This window comes from Tauraco erythrolophus, chromosome 5, assembly GCF_009769465.1.
Source record: "Tauraco erythrolophus isolate bTauEry1 chromosome 5, bTauEry1.pri, whole genome shotgun sequence".
NCBI classification, from domain to species: Eukaryota; Metazoa; Chordata; class Aves; order Musophagiformes; family Musophagidae; genus Tauraco; species Tauraco erythrolophus.
In genome coordinates this window covers 47,963,220-47,981,852 of record NC_141469.1, presented here as the reverse complement: position 1 = coordinate 47,981,852, position 18,633 = coordinate 47,963,220, and the positions used below count along the sequence as shown (strand labels likewise).

Genomic DNA, 18,633 nt, shown 5'->3' with positions numbered 1-18,633 from the left:
CTCCTCTCCCCTCCCTGCCTGGAAGAAACTCAATGCTATCAGCACCAGCTTATTAATACAGCTAACCTAACAAGGAAAAGCTGACGTTCAGGACAAAACAATTTTTTTCTACGTGTTCTATTTCTGCCCCTGACCTTTGGAGAGTTAAATAAAAAAAAAACAACCTCATGGTTTGATATTACACATCCATTCACATTATATAAATATCTTCACATGAAGATAACATACTTACTACTCCCCCCTATTACCTATTATTAGTAAAACATGACCTCAATTGTGCTATTGAAAGCAAGGAAAAAAAAAAAAAGCCATGCAGTTCCATATGAAGTGATTTCACAGCAGTCTTCAAACGATCATCTGTAGCTTTAGGTGAGCCAATGCGCCAACTAGCAGGAGAAGCACCCAATGAAGACAGAATTGTTGGCAATCGTGTCTGCAGTAATCAAAGTGAACAGACAAGGAAAGCTGTGCACGTATATACTTAGCTGACATTTGTATTCAGGCAAGCAAAGATGGGAATGAACCACTCTAAAGGGAAAACTGAAAGGTCTGGACAGTGGATGGAGAAGGACATGCACAGATCCCATCCTGTTAGTAGGCGTTTATTCAGAAATAAAGGACAGAATACACATCCTATTGCCTTTAAGCATGAACAGCAAGGTCAGCATATTACTGTGCTTCATCCCTTAAACACAGTGCTGAGGGGTACACTAATTTGGGTTTTCTGTGGGTAGTTTAACGGTTGCATTGCTCAGGATTGGATTGAAGCACTCCTAAATAACAGAACCTAAAGAGATGGCAAGTTTTGCTGGTTTTAAAACTAAAGGTGTATCACCTAGTAAGGAACATTTAAATATCAGTCATATTTTGCAGACTGGTAAGGTAGGTTGGGAGATGCATAACTTATAATAAAGTCATCCTTAAAGGGTTATTCTAGTATAAGAACTTTTGAAACTCACACTAAGAAAAGCCTTTAGTGTTAAATATTTACCACCTTGTGCCCACTGGGCCAAACTGGTTGTGTAGCTCCCTCCTTGTATCCTTTCCTCATCTCACAAAATTTTTCATTCACATACAGCAGAGGAAAACAGAAGAATTGAAATGCTGGTAACTGGTTCTAGCAGAATGCACGAGTACTTGCTCTCTTGCCATTTGTGATGGGAAAATAAAAATATTTTCTATCAAGAGTCCCCTCATGTCCTAATGAAAGGCTAGTATTTATTTCCTGCATTCACTCAGGCCTCTCAGGGTGCACAGAGACAGTGAAACCAAAGGGTTTATGGCTATCAACGATGCAATAAAAAAGGTACTCTGGAAAAGGCCAGGAATCAAACATGCACCTTCTACTCTAGTTGTCACCTCCTACTGTCACCACCTTCATTCCCACGGGTAAGCAATCAGGTAGGTTCAAACATCAACTCTGCAGCAACATGTTATTGCATAAATGTACCTTCCCGAGAGAGCAATCTGAAGGAGACACATCTCAAAGCACTGTGCTCTCCTCTGAACAACACGTAGTAACCTTTAAGGAGAACCACCTACTTTCCTGAATACATGGACAAGGCCAACTGAAAGGTCCGCATCGGCTTCTCTGCCTGACAAGTTCATCCTTAGGAAAGCATCAGAGAGGCCAAAACTCTGAGCTTCTGCCAAAAGACACTGTCACTATGAGTCCCACATAATTTTGTCCTACTTCTTTCTTATATAAACTACAAATGGCTCCAGCCCATTACTAACACCTGCATGAACAGAACTAGATTTAGTCCTTCCTTCAGCTACGTGCTGGGCCAGAGGCCACACATGCATGCAAGTAGATAGTGGAGAAGTAACCGGTGTTTTTATCCAAACTCTGTCCGGAAGCCAGAGGCCTTTCTGCTGACCAGTGTACCAGACCTGGTGTTCTAACAAAGATCTGGCAAAAACCACTATGCAGATCAGCAGTGTATTTTGGAGGGCTAGATCTTTAGGATGATGTGATTTTTTAAGTTATGCTACTTCTTGAAAATTACAGCTCTTCTTGTCAATTATATCATCCAGCATTTTTTTTTTAAACAGGTTTGAACAAGTGTTCAAACCATTTAATTTGAAAGTGAGAAATAACGTAAAAAACTGCACTACCATTTCACAGATATACTAAGGCTTAAGAAACCCCAACAAAACATAAAAAGTGACAGTCTGGCTTAAAGAATCAAACTCTGGTAAGCAAATACCCCAAAATCTCAGCTCATATAATTTGCTTGTCAGGCTTAAAGTATAAAGCATAAACCTAAACCCACACTGGACTGTCACACTACCACCATAATTCAATTCCATCTCCTTGGGAGACGGGAACACTGCTGATGAGTAGCAACACACTAAGTACCGCCTTTTCTGGACCTTGAGACAGATCAGGGCTGATGACAATCCCTAGCATTCACTAACCAGCAAAGGGAACGTTGTCAATCTAACAAGAGAGTTTCTAGTTTTGCTGCTGGAATAAACAGCACCTAGTCTAAAACTGAATTCAAGTTACAGAGTTTTCAAAGGAGACTTGACAAACACTTTGGAAGCATTTTAAATGTCAGTTCAATTTATTTTTCCTACTTAAGAGCCAAATTTTATTAGATTCTTCTTAAGTACTTCATCTTCAGAAGGAAAAATACGATCTTAGATTTATAAAGACTTTAAAGACAGTTTAGGAAAACAGTTGCTCTGTAAACTGTGGCACATCTGGAAAGGACAACAACAAGGCTTGGACATTTATTGTTTTGCCTTTTAAAATAAAATCAGAATCAAAGTGGAGTAAACAATATGATTTATTCATCTCTGCTATTCTCACATTATGCAACCAAACGTATTGCAATGCCTCTGTAGGCATCTCCATGTACCTACTCTAAAGTTTGTATTTAATATAGACATGTAAAAATGTGGGAAAACAAATGAACAAATCAATCAGGCAGGCTTTCTGAAACGGCAGGGAAGTCTCTATTCTTAAGTATAATGCTTCTGTGTTGTTATGCACTTTTTATCTCACTTATTAATTTGATTGAAAATATTTCTGCTGCTTGAAAATTATTACATTTACTCTGTGGTCAGAAGACACAGGCTTTTCACAGCATAAAGGTCCTGTAAAGAAATTGAGTCCACGATTCTAGCCTTTATCATTAGAGGAAAGTATGAAAAATGATATATGACTCTCTGAATATACTTGTTATTAAAAAAATCTCTATGCTCTATTTTGTGATTTAATCTGAGAGACAGACGTCATGTGCATTTCTGTGAACAGAAGAAGGATATCAAGGACAGTGTTACATGGGTAGTTTCCAACTATTTCTTTGCTCTAAATGCCTGCATTTTGTAAGAATAGCTAATACCTTCAAAGAGCTTTCTAAATGACATTGCATACTATTCTGAACTACAGTTTACATGTATCCACACACAAAATATGCTTAAGTGCAATAAACGTCACAGTCCTACTCCTTCTGTGAAAAGTAAAGCATCAAGGTGAAGAGCTTAAAAAAGTGAAATTTAGTACATTATTAAATGAAACCCAACCTAGAAGGGATTCAAGAGAAAGTTTAAAATTACAATAAACTAACAACTGAAGATAAATTTTCCTGGTAAGTGTTCACAATGGATTTTATTTTACTTGGGATTTCTTTTTTCTTCCTGTATAAGTCATACCTTATTAACTCAACACCCAACCCAGATTCAATCCAACTCTCTTTACCTGTAGCTGATTAGAGGCAATGGAAATTCAGAAGAAAAACAAAAGAAAATAAAATAAAAGAAAGAGGAAACAATATTTTAAGCAACAGCTGGACATTAGTATTACACTCGTTTTTTATGGGCTTTACATAAAAATTATTTTTAGCTGCAATGTAAGCTATATTGCATTCCATTTTTCAGTGCTTTTCTGAAAAATTTATTTGCTGTAACACTGCAAAATAATAATGAGGCATCAACTGCATTTTAAATTAGTAGGAAGATGGGAAAGCATGCAGTGTAAGTTGTTTAAAATAGAATCTTGTGAACACAAGACAACTTACTCTGCGTCATCAGACACAGCAGTTCTGGGGCCGAATCTACAAGACCAAATATAAAATTAGAGCGTTGATAAAACATTAAGTAGTAATTGCAACTGGACCCATACAATTTGCGTAACTGTCACTTGACCATCCAACGTGTACTAGCAAAATTTACCAAAAAAGAATCATGCTGCTCAGGGATCATGTACTCAGCAAACAAGACTTACCTAATCGTCTGAAGGTCGAACTACCTAAGAACACCCCCCATCTCCCTCCCGACTCCATGCTAATGCCCCCATTATAAAAATCTGCTGAAGTATACCTAAAATGAGCGTAGAAAATAGTTATTGAAAATAGACAATATACCAACATTTACATTAAGTGCCACACATGCGATGAACGGAGACAAATCTTAGCAGTTACATCCCACAGCAGTGCTCAGAATCACCATTACTGAAGCACGGAAGAGACAAATATAGGCAGAAAGTGAGCCATAGGATTTCCCCTTTTTTTTTGTGTATGTAGCTGAAGAAAGATAATGATAATACACAAGTCAGTGTCATCCACTAAAGTGACAGTCTTGTTTAGAGCCATGCAAACCATGTATTTGTATCTGAGAGTTATCATTAAAGAACATTAAGTACAAAACTCAACACTGCAACATTTTCCAATCGCAGAGAAGCAAGATACATATCTCTGAGGATGGCCAGCAGAGTCCAGTTGAACCTCTGCTACTCATAAACCTTTTTTGCAATTCACATATATACCTGTAATCAAGTATTTCCTTTCATAAGTTGTAGAAGAGAGAACAATACATTACACAACTACTCTGCTTGTTTCTAAAAAGTGCATTACTGACACACAATATTTTAGTCTGGACTGAAAACACACCAAGCAGTGCAAAATCTGAATTCTGAAGTGTGCACACAGGGGCGTACAAACTGCGTGATTCACACCATACAGAGCTCACGTTTGTGGATGCTCATCCTTGGATGACAATGTTTCCGTTTTGTTTTCCTCAGGAACCTCCTGAAGCTTAGGTGTTTGATCAAGGTGGACTTCATCAAGGCTACCTTCACCCCCTTGGGCACTACAAATAGTCTCATCTTGTCCTGCAGGAGGGAGACTGCATTTTTCCTGTCCTTGTTGCTGTCCTTGCGTTGGTTGTACTACAGGTTTTCCAGAGCTATTAATGCAGACTTGTGGACTTTTTTCAGGCCTGAGTGAGCCAAAGGCAGCAGTGCAAAGAGACGTATTAAGTAACATTTGAAAAATCACATATACATAATGAAAAGCATAACTGTAAGTTAACAAAAAAAACCCCCACAAACCCAAATAGCTGATAGGTGACAAGCTAAGTGAGGCAGGTGCAAAAACCATAATTTTAATAAAGAGCTTGTGCTTCCATTTCTCAGAGTCAAAAAACACAAACTGTCCTGAACACCACCAAAGATTAAAGTATTAAGTACATATTTTAACAAAGCTATTCAACTTAAGGTCTTCTCAACACCAAACCACTGTTCAATTCAATGGTAGATGACAGATTTTTCTTCTCCTGGCTGACCTGTACACTAGTTTTTCATCTGTGTGTGCACAGGTGCATGCACATCCTTCCCTCCTCATGTACTTTGAAGAGGTCGATGAGTAAGAACCTTTCCACTCTTGCTTGCACGTGGCTCAGCCAGCCAAAACATAACTCTGTTCAAAAGCTTAGACCACCAACTTCCCCACATAGCCTTACTCATCTGAACAAAGGTGCTCAGAAAGACACCCAGCCTTAATAGGAGGGAATCTCAGGATCTCTAGATTTCCTGTTTGGAAGTCACTGACACCAGCTAAGCCATAGACAAGCATCTAACCTACCACATCCAGCACCTCTATTTCTAGCTGGAAACGTTTGCAATGATTAGCTCATATTTAACCGGAAACCTCTGCAAATGTAACACAATCTTGCTATGCATATCCACTTCCACATGCTGCTAGAATTCTGCATCTGGTAGAACTCTGCTCCAAGCCTTTACAGGGCTCTGCCAAAAGGGCCAGAAAACTTGCATTGCTGTCTTCTGAGCAGAGAGAGGTGGCACAGAATCGAAACTGCTGCTGGGCCAACAGCAACTCCTCAAGATCAAGAGACCTTGACAAACAGCCCACAGGGCCAGCTACCAGGGAAAGAGAGAACCACAACTTTCTTACCTTGTAGATTTCTTCTCAAGTTCTCTAGCTGTGCCCTGCTTACTCTGCTGCTTTGAGAACGGCATGGGAAGGAACTGCTTAACACTGGGCCCAGGCTGTTTTAAGAAAGCTCCAGTTCTTCTGGCCAACATGTCATCTCTTTGTGGGTCTGGAAATTTCACTTTGTTTTCTGTTCCACTGCTCTGCTGCTGAGGGATTTCAAGCTGTTCTTGGCTTTCTTCTCGTGTGACAGTACTGCTCAGAGAGACAAGTGACACTGTTCCATGATAACGCTCGCTTGTGCAGCCCAAGACCAGCAGCTGCTCAGGCAACGTGGAGTACTGTTACTCAAAACACAGTTGCAGAGTGATGGACAACTAGGCATCTTTAGCTACAGCGCAGGGAGTGAGAGCAAGAGGAAACTATGTTGAATGCCACACTTACGTAGGTGATATGTTAGAAGTTGGGAATTGCATAAAAACGTATGCGAGGAATTATTCACTTGGAAGCTGGCATAAAAGTCTGGACAAAACACCACGGATTGCAAAAGAAATTCCCTCAAAAGATAAAAGAGTATTTTCATGCTGAACAGCAATTAACAACTGAAGTACTTAAATATTATGAAAGAAAACAGACTGGTTTATGTTCATAGGATACATTCTTGTAAGTAATTTCATAAAACAGAACACATGCCATGATGAATAAGTAAAACACATCTTTAAAGGCGATGTGAAGAATGGAACAACATTGCTGACTGATCCAAGCTAACACCACGCACAAACCAGGCATGAAGCTCAGAGGGATCTGCTTCTGTTCTCTGACCTTTCTACTTCCTGTGAAGTCTTCAAATCCTTCTCATGAGCTACCACCTCCCCTTGCCGCTGCTGCAGCACATGAGGAACTACTGACAGGGGCGGACAACGTATGGGAACGGGGCTAGTGGTACGCCTCTGGAAAGTTCCCATTCTTCTAACCAACATATCGTCTCTCTCAATGTCTGGTAAATGCCCGACGGAATCTTCCTCAGTGCTTTCTTGCAGTTCGTTCAAATCACACTGGATTTGTTTCTCAGAGGCGATGCCACAAGCCGGGACAGGTGACAGCATTCTCCTGCAAGAGTCATCTGTACCTGATGCAGCTACCTCACTAGCAATGCAATTGAGAGGAGGGGTGAGATAGACAAAATGTTCTCAGGTCAATTGAAAGGTAAGAAGAGGAGGCCACACAAACTCAACTGAATGAATTGCTTGCTAAAAGCATTCATTAAAAATTCTTGCCACAGCTACGGACTAAGCGATTAAAGAAAAGCCAAATAAATGTAAGCTCTGTTAATATGTTAACTTCCCATAGCTGTAACTCTCCTCCAGATAAATGCCAGAAACACAGAGCACAAGATACATCTTGGTTTCAGCATTGTATCTTCAAAAAAAAAAAGTAAATCTGTTAGGTTTGAAGAAAGTATTTTTTGAACATCAGTAAGGCCAGCAAGCTGAAGGACAAATTCCTACTGTGCTGAAAGCAGGCAGAGCAAAGCCACTGGAATTCAAGTGGCAGAAAAAAACTTGAACGATAGCTCAGAACTCTGAGATACCAGTGATTTCACCACTCATCAGAAATTCTGAGGCAAGCTCTCAGAAGACCTTTGCACAGCACTGTTTTGCATAACCCTAAACACGTTAAGATATTGTGAGGGCGTCAGATGACAAGGCCGTGCACATAAACAGCTCTTAGGTCTATGCTGCAGTCCATCTCCATGCAGATCAGCATCTCGCAAGAACAGGTCTCATTTCCAGCTCAGCAGAGCTTCCTAAGTCACACCAAGTACCTGGACTTATTCTGTATCTTGGATACTTCATTGCTGTGTTCAGCAAACCCGGGACGGTCAGTAGCAGTTGAAGGAGAGCTTCTGACACCAGAGTGACTCTCCACACTGTCTTTCTTGCCTTCCTCTTCTGTTCCACTCTTGGATGAAGCTCTGCCAATAACGAGCTTGTCCCATTTCTGTTGATCAATCTCAGTTACTGGCCCAAAATGCACAAACTTCTGCTTGGGGCTACCAGTCTTTTTGTTTGCTCTGGCTTTGCGGACAGCGAAATCATCGTGGGCTGCTGCTTTCACCGTGATTTCAGCTGGTGGCAGAGTGTCACCGGGACATTTGAAATCTTCTTTACTAGTATGAATGAGGAATAAAAGAATCCCCCCCAAATGAGACCTCAGAATAAAGCAAACTGAATGCTCCTAAGGTTACGAAGGGTTTTTATTTTCAAATTGAAGGACACAGGCACAAATAGCTGCAGTATACTGAGGCCCAAATGACAGACAAAATCCGAATATATTCTAGACCTGCTGGGGAAACTCTAGAAGTACATTCATGAAATCCCTTCCTCAGGGGAAGCAATGTGGCATACAGCCGCCCATTCCAGACTCAGTTCTTCACCCTAACAAAGCCACAGATCCTTTATCTGCTCACGTAGATAGACCTGGGCCACACGTTACACGGGACTGCGCAAGCACCAGCACACCCATCTTCATGGAGGAGTTCCAGTGGCATGAGAGCACCAGCAAGGGCGATTCGCTTATCCTAAACAAAGGGAACTGATTCTTGATCTTAATAAATCACCTCAAAAGTAATGGAGAAACCACCACTAACATCTTTGAGACAAGAGAATGATTGAGTTCTGATGGTTTGTATTAAAGCTAAAATTACATAAAGTAACCACATTGTTCAAAGAATGCCTGAACAGATGGCCACCTTTAATTGGAAAATGGCACGCACCTAAAGAGGAAGGCTAGGAGATGTTATCCTTTCCTACTGGAGTCACAAATCACCTGCATACATTATATAGCCCATCTCCATAGGGAAACGGCTTAGAATAACTGCTTTATACTCTCTCTGCGGAGGTTTCATTTACAGTAGGAGCACATCTACACCATAAAATGAAGCTCCTGAAACCCCTACTGCAGTGACAAACAGTGCTGGTGTATTTACGCAGCCCTGGAGTACAATGCCATGCAGATAGGTTAGCTCAGGTCTCAAAAGCAGTATAGCCACAGTAATGCAAAGAGATGCTGATCCTTGTTTAAAGCCAAGGTATAATGCCCCAAGTCCTGAAGATAACTTGGTTAGCAGCAGCACAGTACTACTAAATCAGTGGTGTCACGTGGACCTTTGCGCTGTTCAACTCAGAGCAGCTTCAAAGCAGATTGATCCATGAGACAAGAGCGTCCTTTCTGATAGGACACTAAAAGAGTCCACTGGGGCAGCAACTGTGAAACTACTATAGTGCTTTAAATGGTGGGCACATTTTCGTTTCATGATAGCTAGCATCCCTGTACAGATTTCGAACGACTCTTGGAAATTTAAATAGGTAAGGACTCGTTGTCATTAAGGCATTCTTCAAGTTCAAAACCACAAGCACATACAGTGGACCGTGACATACTAAACATGCTCCCTAGGGTGGCAATCCTGTCCACAGGCAGAAACCGTACCTGGACTCCCCTGACAGTTTCAATCTTTTCCAGGTCTCCAGATCTGCTTTTGTTATAGAGGCATTTGCAAAAATTACATCTTCTTGTAGCTGAGGAAGGGCACTTTCAGATTTTTGTTTAGGCAAATCATTTCTTTCAGTATCAGGCCCTTTCACCTGCTGTTTCTCCTCTGACTCAGTCTTCTCAGTTTGCAAAAGTGGGTTCTCTTTGCTTGTCACTATTTGCCTTGCTGACGCCATGTGCACCCGTCTTCTTCTAATTTAATGCCCATTCCAGTTTAGCCAGAAAAGATATTTTGAGGGAGCAATGATAAATCAGTGTCAATGGAAGAGGATCAGAGCACAAGAAGATAAAACTGAATTTCTAAGATTGGTTTTACATTAATTTTAGGAAGTAAACATGGAACTAATCATTTGAAGTTGAAACCTCTCATCTACGCTACCCCTCTCACACACTACTGAGATCACTTCATCGCATGACTTCTATTCCTAGCTTAAGCAAGAAAAATCTTTAAGTTATTACTGTACTAAGCATTTCTGCAATAAGCTTTCTCTTAAATAGTTACAAATATCTAATTTTCATATTATTAGCAAAGTGAACTCAAGTTTTGCTTGCAAACATACTACAGAATTTCTTTGATCTTAGAGTCATGTCAATAGCATTAGAATATTAAAATTTGGTTATGTGCTCTTCAGATGCCCTGCCAAACTAGTCATTAGAAAACATTAATATAATCAAATTACCAGCAGCTGAAATGCATATTTCGCATTACTGGAAAGAGCTACTAGATATTAAGAGAAGTTTTCTGAATGTATCAGTTGTTATACTCAAGGTTCACTGTAACATGTATATAGTGGTTTTACTTAGGATCGCTTCTCTTTGCACAATTAAAACAAATATACTTGTTTCCTGAAGAAGATCCGTGCCTAGCAGATACTTGTGTTCAGCAAGTTCTTAAAGGTCTGTATCACCGAACTGAAGAAAGAAGAGATTTTCTAGCCTGAAACCTTGTAACTCATGCTCCATTTCCAAAACCAATGTTGTATAAGAAACATTAGGACCGTGTGCAACACAATTTGGCACAGTATAGCAGGCATATATATTCAGTGCCTTAACTGAAGACTTACCTGAGCCCATGTTTTACGCAGGATGTTAAAAGGGCATTAGATGAAACAAAGGCATCCAAAAATGTGCATTAAAAACGCTCAGCAAAAGAGCTGAGATGCAAAACGTATATTCTAAGTTGATCCTCCACTACTTATGCTCATGAGCTTAGGTAACGAAAGTATGTAGTCTTTATGTTATTTACACTTACAGCCAATTTAAGCTCCTGGTTCTGATACTCCAGCAAAAAACTACAGTTGGTAATTTACTTTTTTTTTTTCCACTTTATGATAAGGCATTTGTATTTACTTTATCCTGTAAGATTCTAGTAGTCAAGACAGCGTTACCCCTACACAGTAATAAGCCCTGTGAAATTAAGCATTAAATAAAAGAAAAAGACCATGAATGCACACCTTGCATGTTCCTGCTTTTCCATCTGCAACGGCTTTTTAACATCTTCCAGTTTACCTTTATCTTTACTTGTATAAGGTCCAATTAAAAAGGAGTTAAAAGGAACTATGTGTTTGGGTTGATTCATTCTGGCTCTCCGGGTGGCAAAGTCATCCTTTTCTAAATCGGGAACTCTGCTGCTTGCTTCATCTTCTGAACCAGAATCCTTCCCTTGATAATGTGTCATGAAGGGGTTGTCCTTGCGAAGGATGATGTCTGGGATGCTTCCGTTGTCTTCACATGTTTGCTTTTTACTGACACAGAGCAAAATTAAAGAAAGCTCTTGACGCACCAGGGGAGGAGAAGGGAGTGGCAGCACTCATCTCCAGGTCATAAAACAAGCACAGTTAATCAAATATGCTTCAGGCTGCTGTCAGATCAGGCAAAGCCTTGTTATCAACAACACCTATCATACACAGGTAACAAATCCACAAGGACTTCACACAGAAAATCAGTATTGTTGGATCTTTACTTATTTTAGCTACTGCTAGAAGAATCAGCAAGAACAGTTTAACATACCAGATGCAGTGAATGTAGTACTGTAAATGGCAGTATTAAACTTCTCAAACACTTAAAGAAAGAGATTTGATGCAAATACTTGATCCCTGGCCAACATTGCTGAATCCTGAAATACCAGATATTTGGCCTGCTTTTCTTCTCACACGCATCCATGCTTGATTCTTTCCCTAACTACCCTTCCCAATAAGCCCTCTTGGCCTATGCTGACATACAGTAGCTACAACGATAGCACCAGTATGCTGATGATACTGGCAGGCTGGAACACGCTGCCATCTGCCTTGGTCAGAAACGAGACTGATACCAACGTCACCTTGTTGTTACTTAAGATTACGACAATAAAGACCCTTGACAGCTGGTACTTAGAAAGATTAAGCTTATTTTAACTTGTAATGGTCAATACTCTTAGGCAAAATGAAAAGACAGATGGCAAGAGCTATGTGACTCTCCCATTTAAAAATCAAATTGTATTTACTGGTATTTCAGAAAGTTGAATATCAAGTAGTAGACTGTTCCATGCATTGCTTTTGTAGGCTGCAAGTATCTTGCATTTCCTCTTTCATATAGCACACCTTGCTACACAAAGGGAAAAAGAGGGTATCACAAAGGATTAAACAGTTACATTAAGAAAGCAAATGTAAGCAGCTCAGAGGCTGCTTCGAATTTCTCTTCTGTTTAAGAAAACAGTAGTGCTATAATTAGCTGCTTTTCTAAAACATTTTAAAGTCCTGCAAGCCCACAATACACACCACTTATTTTATGGCCCTTAGTTGCCCTTTCAAAGTACTGCTCAACAAAGTCGCTGGAGAAAGTTACAGGGAAGTCATAAACCATCCCTCACAGGTCAGCCTGGCTCAGGCCTCGGAAGACAGAGGAGCAATATGAAACTGCTGGCTGCAATGCACAGGACTCTCCATTAGTGATGTGGAGAGCGTGCTCTCAAATTAGCCAAAGGTAACTTTTTCCTTAGCTCTCTCCGAAGGATCAAGATTTCATTTAAGGCAACAGACAACACTGGCCGACAGCGCTCCAAAGGGATCCGCTGTCCCTCTCCTTGATGAGCATCTCTGTTCACAACAGCTTCCCAAACAGCTGGACAGACAGCTCTGAGCTGCTGTATGCTGTGCATACCCCCTTCATCAGCAAGGGTGGTCCAATCCCTTACCCTCCACTTAGAATGATATTCTACAAGAGTCTTCTGCTACTATTTCTTCCATAAAAGAATATGGTAAGGAGTTTATTAAATATGTTGACTTTTGTATATACCAAAATCAACAGGACTACAAGATCATCTTCAGGTTCAAATTCCACTGCTGAACATCACTCAATTCTAAATCACAGGTCACCAATACATAAGCATAGATCTTCCTAAATCCAATTCGCTTTTTAAACCTGCAATACAGTTACTACAAGATGAATTAAGAGGGAAAGAGTCTGATTTTCCATTTAGGTTTCCCAAGACATCTTTTTTTTCCCCTCAGTACAAACTTCAGAGAAAATATACTGATCTAAAGTAGATACATTGTGCCTAATGTTTTAGGTGCAAAGGAAAACAGTTATCTAAAAGTCATATAAGCTGTGACCTGTTCTCCCAAATAAGCCAGGTTACACATGATTAACTTTTTTTAAAAAAAATCAGCCTTTACTACTGGTAACATTACCCTTTTCTGAAATCTAATAATTTGGAAATAATTTTAAGAACCCTGGACATAAAGGGCATGTATAAAATCACATAATACTCCATTAAATCTTGTTTATATTTACTTCTTAAATGAAAATCATTAAGAGGAGTATTTATTCAGCTGGTTAGGTTGGGTGTATTGTTTTATGCTTTTAGTTTTTAAGAGCTATGTATAACCATGTGATTATTCAGTAAAAACTGCTGGATTTTTCAGTCTCATGTCCACCAACACTACTGAAGCTTGAGAGCATCAAACGTAGCACTTCTAAGAAGGGTATTTTTGGCAACAAAGAAATATAGAGTTATAATAGTCAAAAGAGCAAATACGAGTCATGGTAATGAATAACTGAAGAACTTAATGCTTTTAGTATGTAACTAGACTTCAGCGATCAGTTTCTAGGTTAAGAATATTTTCCATTCATTTATAATTTGTTTCTAATGGAATCAGATGTTAGCTGTGACATTTTGGGGTCTCCTGAATCAGCTTGTGATAGTCTCAAAAGTGCTTTTTTAAGGTCAGTTTACTCCAGAGATAGTGAAGACTGTAGATTTGAAGATTGCAATGGACCAGAATTCCCTGCAGATTTGCAAATCACTCTTGCACACCCAGCCCCGGCCCTTGCAGAAACAACACTTGAGTCTATGCTGGTACACCAGTTGCTTCCAAAATGTCAGACTGTGGGCACTTGCACTCCCTGAGGCAGGGTCTCACACAGGCTTGTGGATCCTTCTATTGCATTTCAGAACTACAAAAGGGGTTTGCATGCTTATGCACTGCCAAGATAAGAGCCCATGTCACTCTTGCAACAAACATGTCAAAAAAGTTTGCTCATGTTTCTCACTTACATCCTCCTCTCCATCATCTATTACAACACACTTAATTCTTTTTGTAAGGAGTCTCCATGAATCTGATCCTTACCTTTCAGATAGAATAGTGTAAGTAAGAGGCAGACGCAGACAATAAGCAAGCAAGGAGGATCACACATCAATAAAACAACATGCTATGAAGAGACAATATACTCCTTTGGGAAGAGGGAATGCTTTTTAACATGCATTTGTATAGTGTCTATCTAGTTCAGTGGAGCCCCTTTCTAGAACATGCTACAGCAACAGAGGTAAGTACTTAGATTCCAAGCGAAAAATACATTTGCATACAAGTTCAAATCCTTCCTGTGCTGGACCCAGAAAAGTGTCCTACTGAGTTTCAGCTTTGGGAACAATTAGATGTCTTATAGAACTCAAAGTCACAGTGGGTGTCCTCCAGAGGTCAATATGTTGAGGGGAAACAGCCTGCAAACATCCTAGAGGAACTGGAAGACAACTGACAACCTGAGGTGAAAAAAAGAGAGGCTGGCATCATAGAAAGATGAGGGAATAAGAGAGGTGAAAGGAAAAAAACCCATCAGAATACAGAAACAAGAGGGACTGAGAATTGCTCAGTGTCATCAGTGCATGAAAATTTGAATTTGATGCCAAGGAGAGAGAAAATGGAGAGGTTCAAAGAACATGGAATGAAAATGAGACATTAAGAAAGATGATTAAATGCTCCCCTGTACCCTAAAGTGTCACTACTAAATTCTTCCCTTCTCCTCACCCACTATTCTTCCACTTACATATACAAATAATTTTCCTTCCAGACCTCTGACCCCAGTGCCTTTTCTGCTGTGTCTTTCTACAGTCCCCAGGAGCAGGGTCCTACTTCACTATGTGAAGCTTGGGCTACAAAGCTCTGCTCTTTGACCCTCAACTAGGGCAGAAAACCAGCAGCTTCTCCTTCCTCCAGCTCCCGAATTCCACGAGTTGCTTCCACTGAGAGCAAGGAAGGAAAATGGTTTGTAATTTCTCCTCCCTTCTCCTTCAGCCCTGCAGGACAACAGATTGCCCAAGGAAAGAAGAGACTCCATTTCCTGCCAAAGAACCACACATTAGATCACATGTGCTTCTTTCATGAAGATCAAGCCAGTACATCAAGCGCAGGGTCAGAAAAGGGACTCTTGATGTGGTGAGCATCCTCCAAATGCAAACGTAAACAGCACTATTTGTTGTGCATCGTGCTGCTAAACACAAGCTATTACTACATTTTACTACATATTACTATGTTACTACCATTAATACTACAGCCTTGGTCTCAGAATAGGATTACGGTAGTATCCTACTGGTTTATGGATTCTTGATCGACCAAGCACACTAATTGAGCCTGAAGGACTAATTTATGACAGATAGTTCCTCTTCATTAGCATCTGGCTTCGTTAAAGCAGTACCCCACAACCACACACAAGCACTGGTTCATTACAGCTTGTCAACAGTGAAGCAAACCTGAGAAGAGGACATACGACAGCGTATATACTGTGACTGTTTTATCCGCATATGGCACATGTATATGGCTGTAGACAAGCTGCACTGTATCTATAAACGAGTTGTATCACATAGGAGCTGTACTTTTTACAACTACATTTCAAAGCCCAGACTGTAGATCAGCATCTGCTAAACTACTCACTGTCAGGATTTCACCCCATAATCCTAAATAAAATGTTTTGGAGGAGAGGACATATGGACACTTACCCTGTAGCCAAACCTTTTTGATCATTTATAAGAGCTTAGTCTTCTGACATGCTGGTTGAAACTGCTTTGTGGGCAATCCCCACGAGAAAGAGAGATTTTTCATGAGGATCTGATATCAGATGATGCAAAGGCATGGGCAGTGAGCCTAGCCATCATTCAGCTCTTGAGTTAAAGAACAGGAAATAACCAAATTGAACAACATCCAAAAATAAATAGCGCAGGTAATAAGCGAATAACTACTGATTCTCCATGCCAAAGTCAGTCAAATTATGATTGCTGAACTATGCCTCCATGCTTGAACTGGTACATGTGTTAACAAGCTCTGTATTTTTATAGTTCCTGCCATTAAAAATAAATGCATCATTTATTATCGCAGCTAAAAATAGTAACCACACAAAAAGGGTGGTTCAGTAAACTAAACCATCCCATTGGCAACAAGTAAAGTAAGTTTCTGAAACTTTTGCCTAAACAAGACATTTTTAATGTACATGTATATGTATTTTTTATTAAACGCAAGAAAGCATTAGGTGGAAGGTGTCGAGTAGTCTGGGCAGTAGTTTTCTTGGAGTTTGTTTACATTACGCTGCAAGACAATACAATTTCTCAACACAAATGCAGTTAGCATCATACAACTCTGCAATCCACAGCTGCCACATCACAAGCCTTTTCAGACCATGGCCTTCACTAGCAATGGTGAGTGTTTAGCAGGCTGGATTTTTGTTAGAAGTGAAATCACAGCGGATCGAGGAAACCCACACTTCAGCCAATCCCAAAAACATGAAGCGTGCACAACTTCCCACACCATTAGGCTGACCTGCCATAGCGCTGGGCTGCTGACATGACCTTAATGCCAGCTTGTTCGAGTCTTCTTAACTTTCTGATCTCTTCTGCATCTTTCCCCTTGGATGCTGATGTTTCTTTTGCACTACATGAAGGAGACTGTTCTATGGAGTTTCCTTCGCTTTGATTCAAACCTACTTGATTTTTAAGGGAGCTTGCCTCAGGAGCCATGGAGCTCACTTTCTCCTGTTCACACAGTCCTGATGTTTCATTCTGTTCTTCTTCTATGGTTTCAGGGTGGGGTTTGCTATTGAATTACACAAGGCAGTTTAGTGTATGCTGTGCTTGAAGCATATAGGCTTATTTATTATAAGCACATTTTGTTGATATCAAGACGCCAAAGGTTATTCTGATGAATGATCCGGGAAGATAATTATGCTCTTTAATGGAAGTTGCTTCTTAGGCCAAATCAAAATTGAAATCTCAGTTGACAAAACCAGCATGCAGAAACACATAGTCATAGCTATATAAACTGTACTGCTGTATAGAACATATAAATAATTGATTTTTAAAAACACAGCAAAAGTACTATCTATTTTGATTGAATACATCTAATGTTACTTACAAGTGTCATTTGTCAGCGAGTAACTGTCTTGACAACTGAGACAGATCATCCAGAACATTTTTGCCCAGCCTTGGGTTTGAGTCAACATCCATGGTACTTATATTAACCAACATCTTGTCAAACACAAGTTATACGTTGCATTGTATGGTAAATAATGATATCAAGACAGTGATTTTCCACTGGTCCCACCCTCGTCAATTGCCACAAATAATTTACCAGTACCATCTCAGCAAGAGATTTACTACAGCAGAAGGCGCTCCATACATCTTACGAAAAGAATGAAAATCAGGCAAGTGTTAAAGCATCATCACCAAGGAAGGGTAAAGTCAGACAGGATGGTCTTACCTGAAAGGTCTGTCTCCCAGTGGTGAAGTCGCCGTGCTCCAGCTCTTTCGGTACTCTTCTCGTTCGGCTTTCTTTTTCCGAAGTGGAGCAGGTACATAGAAAGTCTGATTACTCTTGTTCGGGAGGTACTGGTTAAAAGGCACAGCTGATTTAGGTTCACCGTGTGAGGTCCGCCTTGCCAACATATCATCTTTTTTCACATCTGGCATCTTTCTGTGTGGCAGGTCAGTTTCCGAGTCACTTCCTCTCCCTAGTGAGGAAGGAGAAAAAAAATCCCTCTTCTTTTCACTTCCATCCAGGTTTCTTTTAATCATAAATCAGAGAATATACCACCAAAAAATTACATTTAGCATGTGAGCACCGAAATATGAAAGCCTCTTTTACCTATATTTATATTTTAAAATCAGTCAACTGAAGGTAGCAGCCAGGATTTCTATACAGACAGTAAACAGCTTTTTCATAGAATCATAGAATGGTTTTGGGTTGGAAAGGACCTTCAAGATCATCTACTTCCAACCCCCCTGCCATGGGCAGGGACACCTTCCACTAGATCAGGCTGCTCAAAGTCCCAGCCAACCTGGCCTTGAACACTTCCAGGGATGGAGTAGCCACAACTTCTCTGGGCAACCTGTTCCAGTACCTCACCACCCTCCAAGTGAAGAATTTCTTCCTTAGATTTAATCTAAATCTACCCTCTTTCAGTTTCCTCCTTATCCTATCACTATATGCCCTGGTAAAAAGTCCCTATCCAGCTTTCTTGTAGGCCCCTTTTATGCACTGGAAGACTTCAAGAAGGTGTCCTCAGAGCCTTCTCTTCTCCAGGCTGAACAGCCCCAACTCTCTCAGCCTGTCTTCATAGGAGAGGTGCTCCAGCCCTCTAAGCACCTCTCCTATTTCCATCA

The 18,633-nt window shown here is 40.3% G+C and overlaps 1 protein-coding gene across 3 annotated transcripts in view; it reads right to left on the bottom strand.

Annotated features, from left to right (window-relative positions):
* LIMCH1 (LIM and calponin homology domains 1) overlaps window positions 1–18,633 on the bottom strand; it is a 187,776-nt gene that overhangs the window by 41,143 nt on the left and 128,000 nt on the right. For 2 of the 3 annotated variants that reach the window (XM_086611392.1, XM_086611393.1), the window contains 9 exons: window positions 17,732–17,981; window positions 16,796–17,068; window positions 11,186–11,476; window positions 9,669–9,923; window positions 8,005–8,349; window positions 7,002–7,325; window positions 6,201–6,434; window positions 4,978–5,226; window positions 4,029–4,064 (listed from right to left, as the gene is read on the bottom strand). In XM_086611392.1, coding sequence (XP_086467518.1) covers window positions 4,029–4,064; window positions 4,978–5,226; window positions 6,201–6,434; window positions 7,002–7,325; window positions 8,005–8,349; window positions 9,669–9,923; window positions 11,186–11,476; window positions 16,796–17,068; window positions 17,732–17,981 — 2,257 coding nt within the window. The remainder of the gene's footprint in view (window positions 1–4,028; window positions 4,065–4,977; window positions 5,227–6,200; window positions 6,435–7,001; window positions 7,326–8,004; window positions 8,350–9,668; window positions 9,924–11,185; window positions 11,477–16,795; window positions 17,069–17,731; window positions 17,982–18,633) is intronic. The other variant, XM_086611391.1, reaches the window with a different exon arrangement.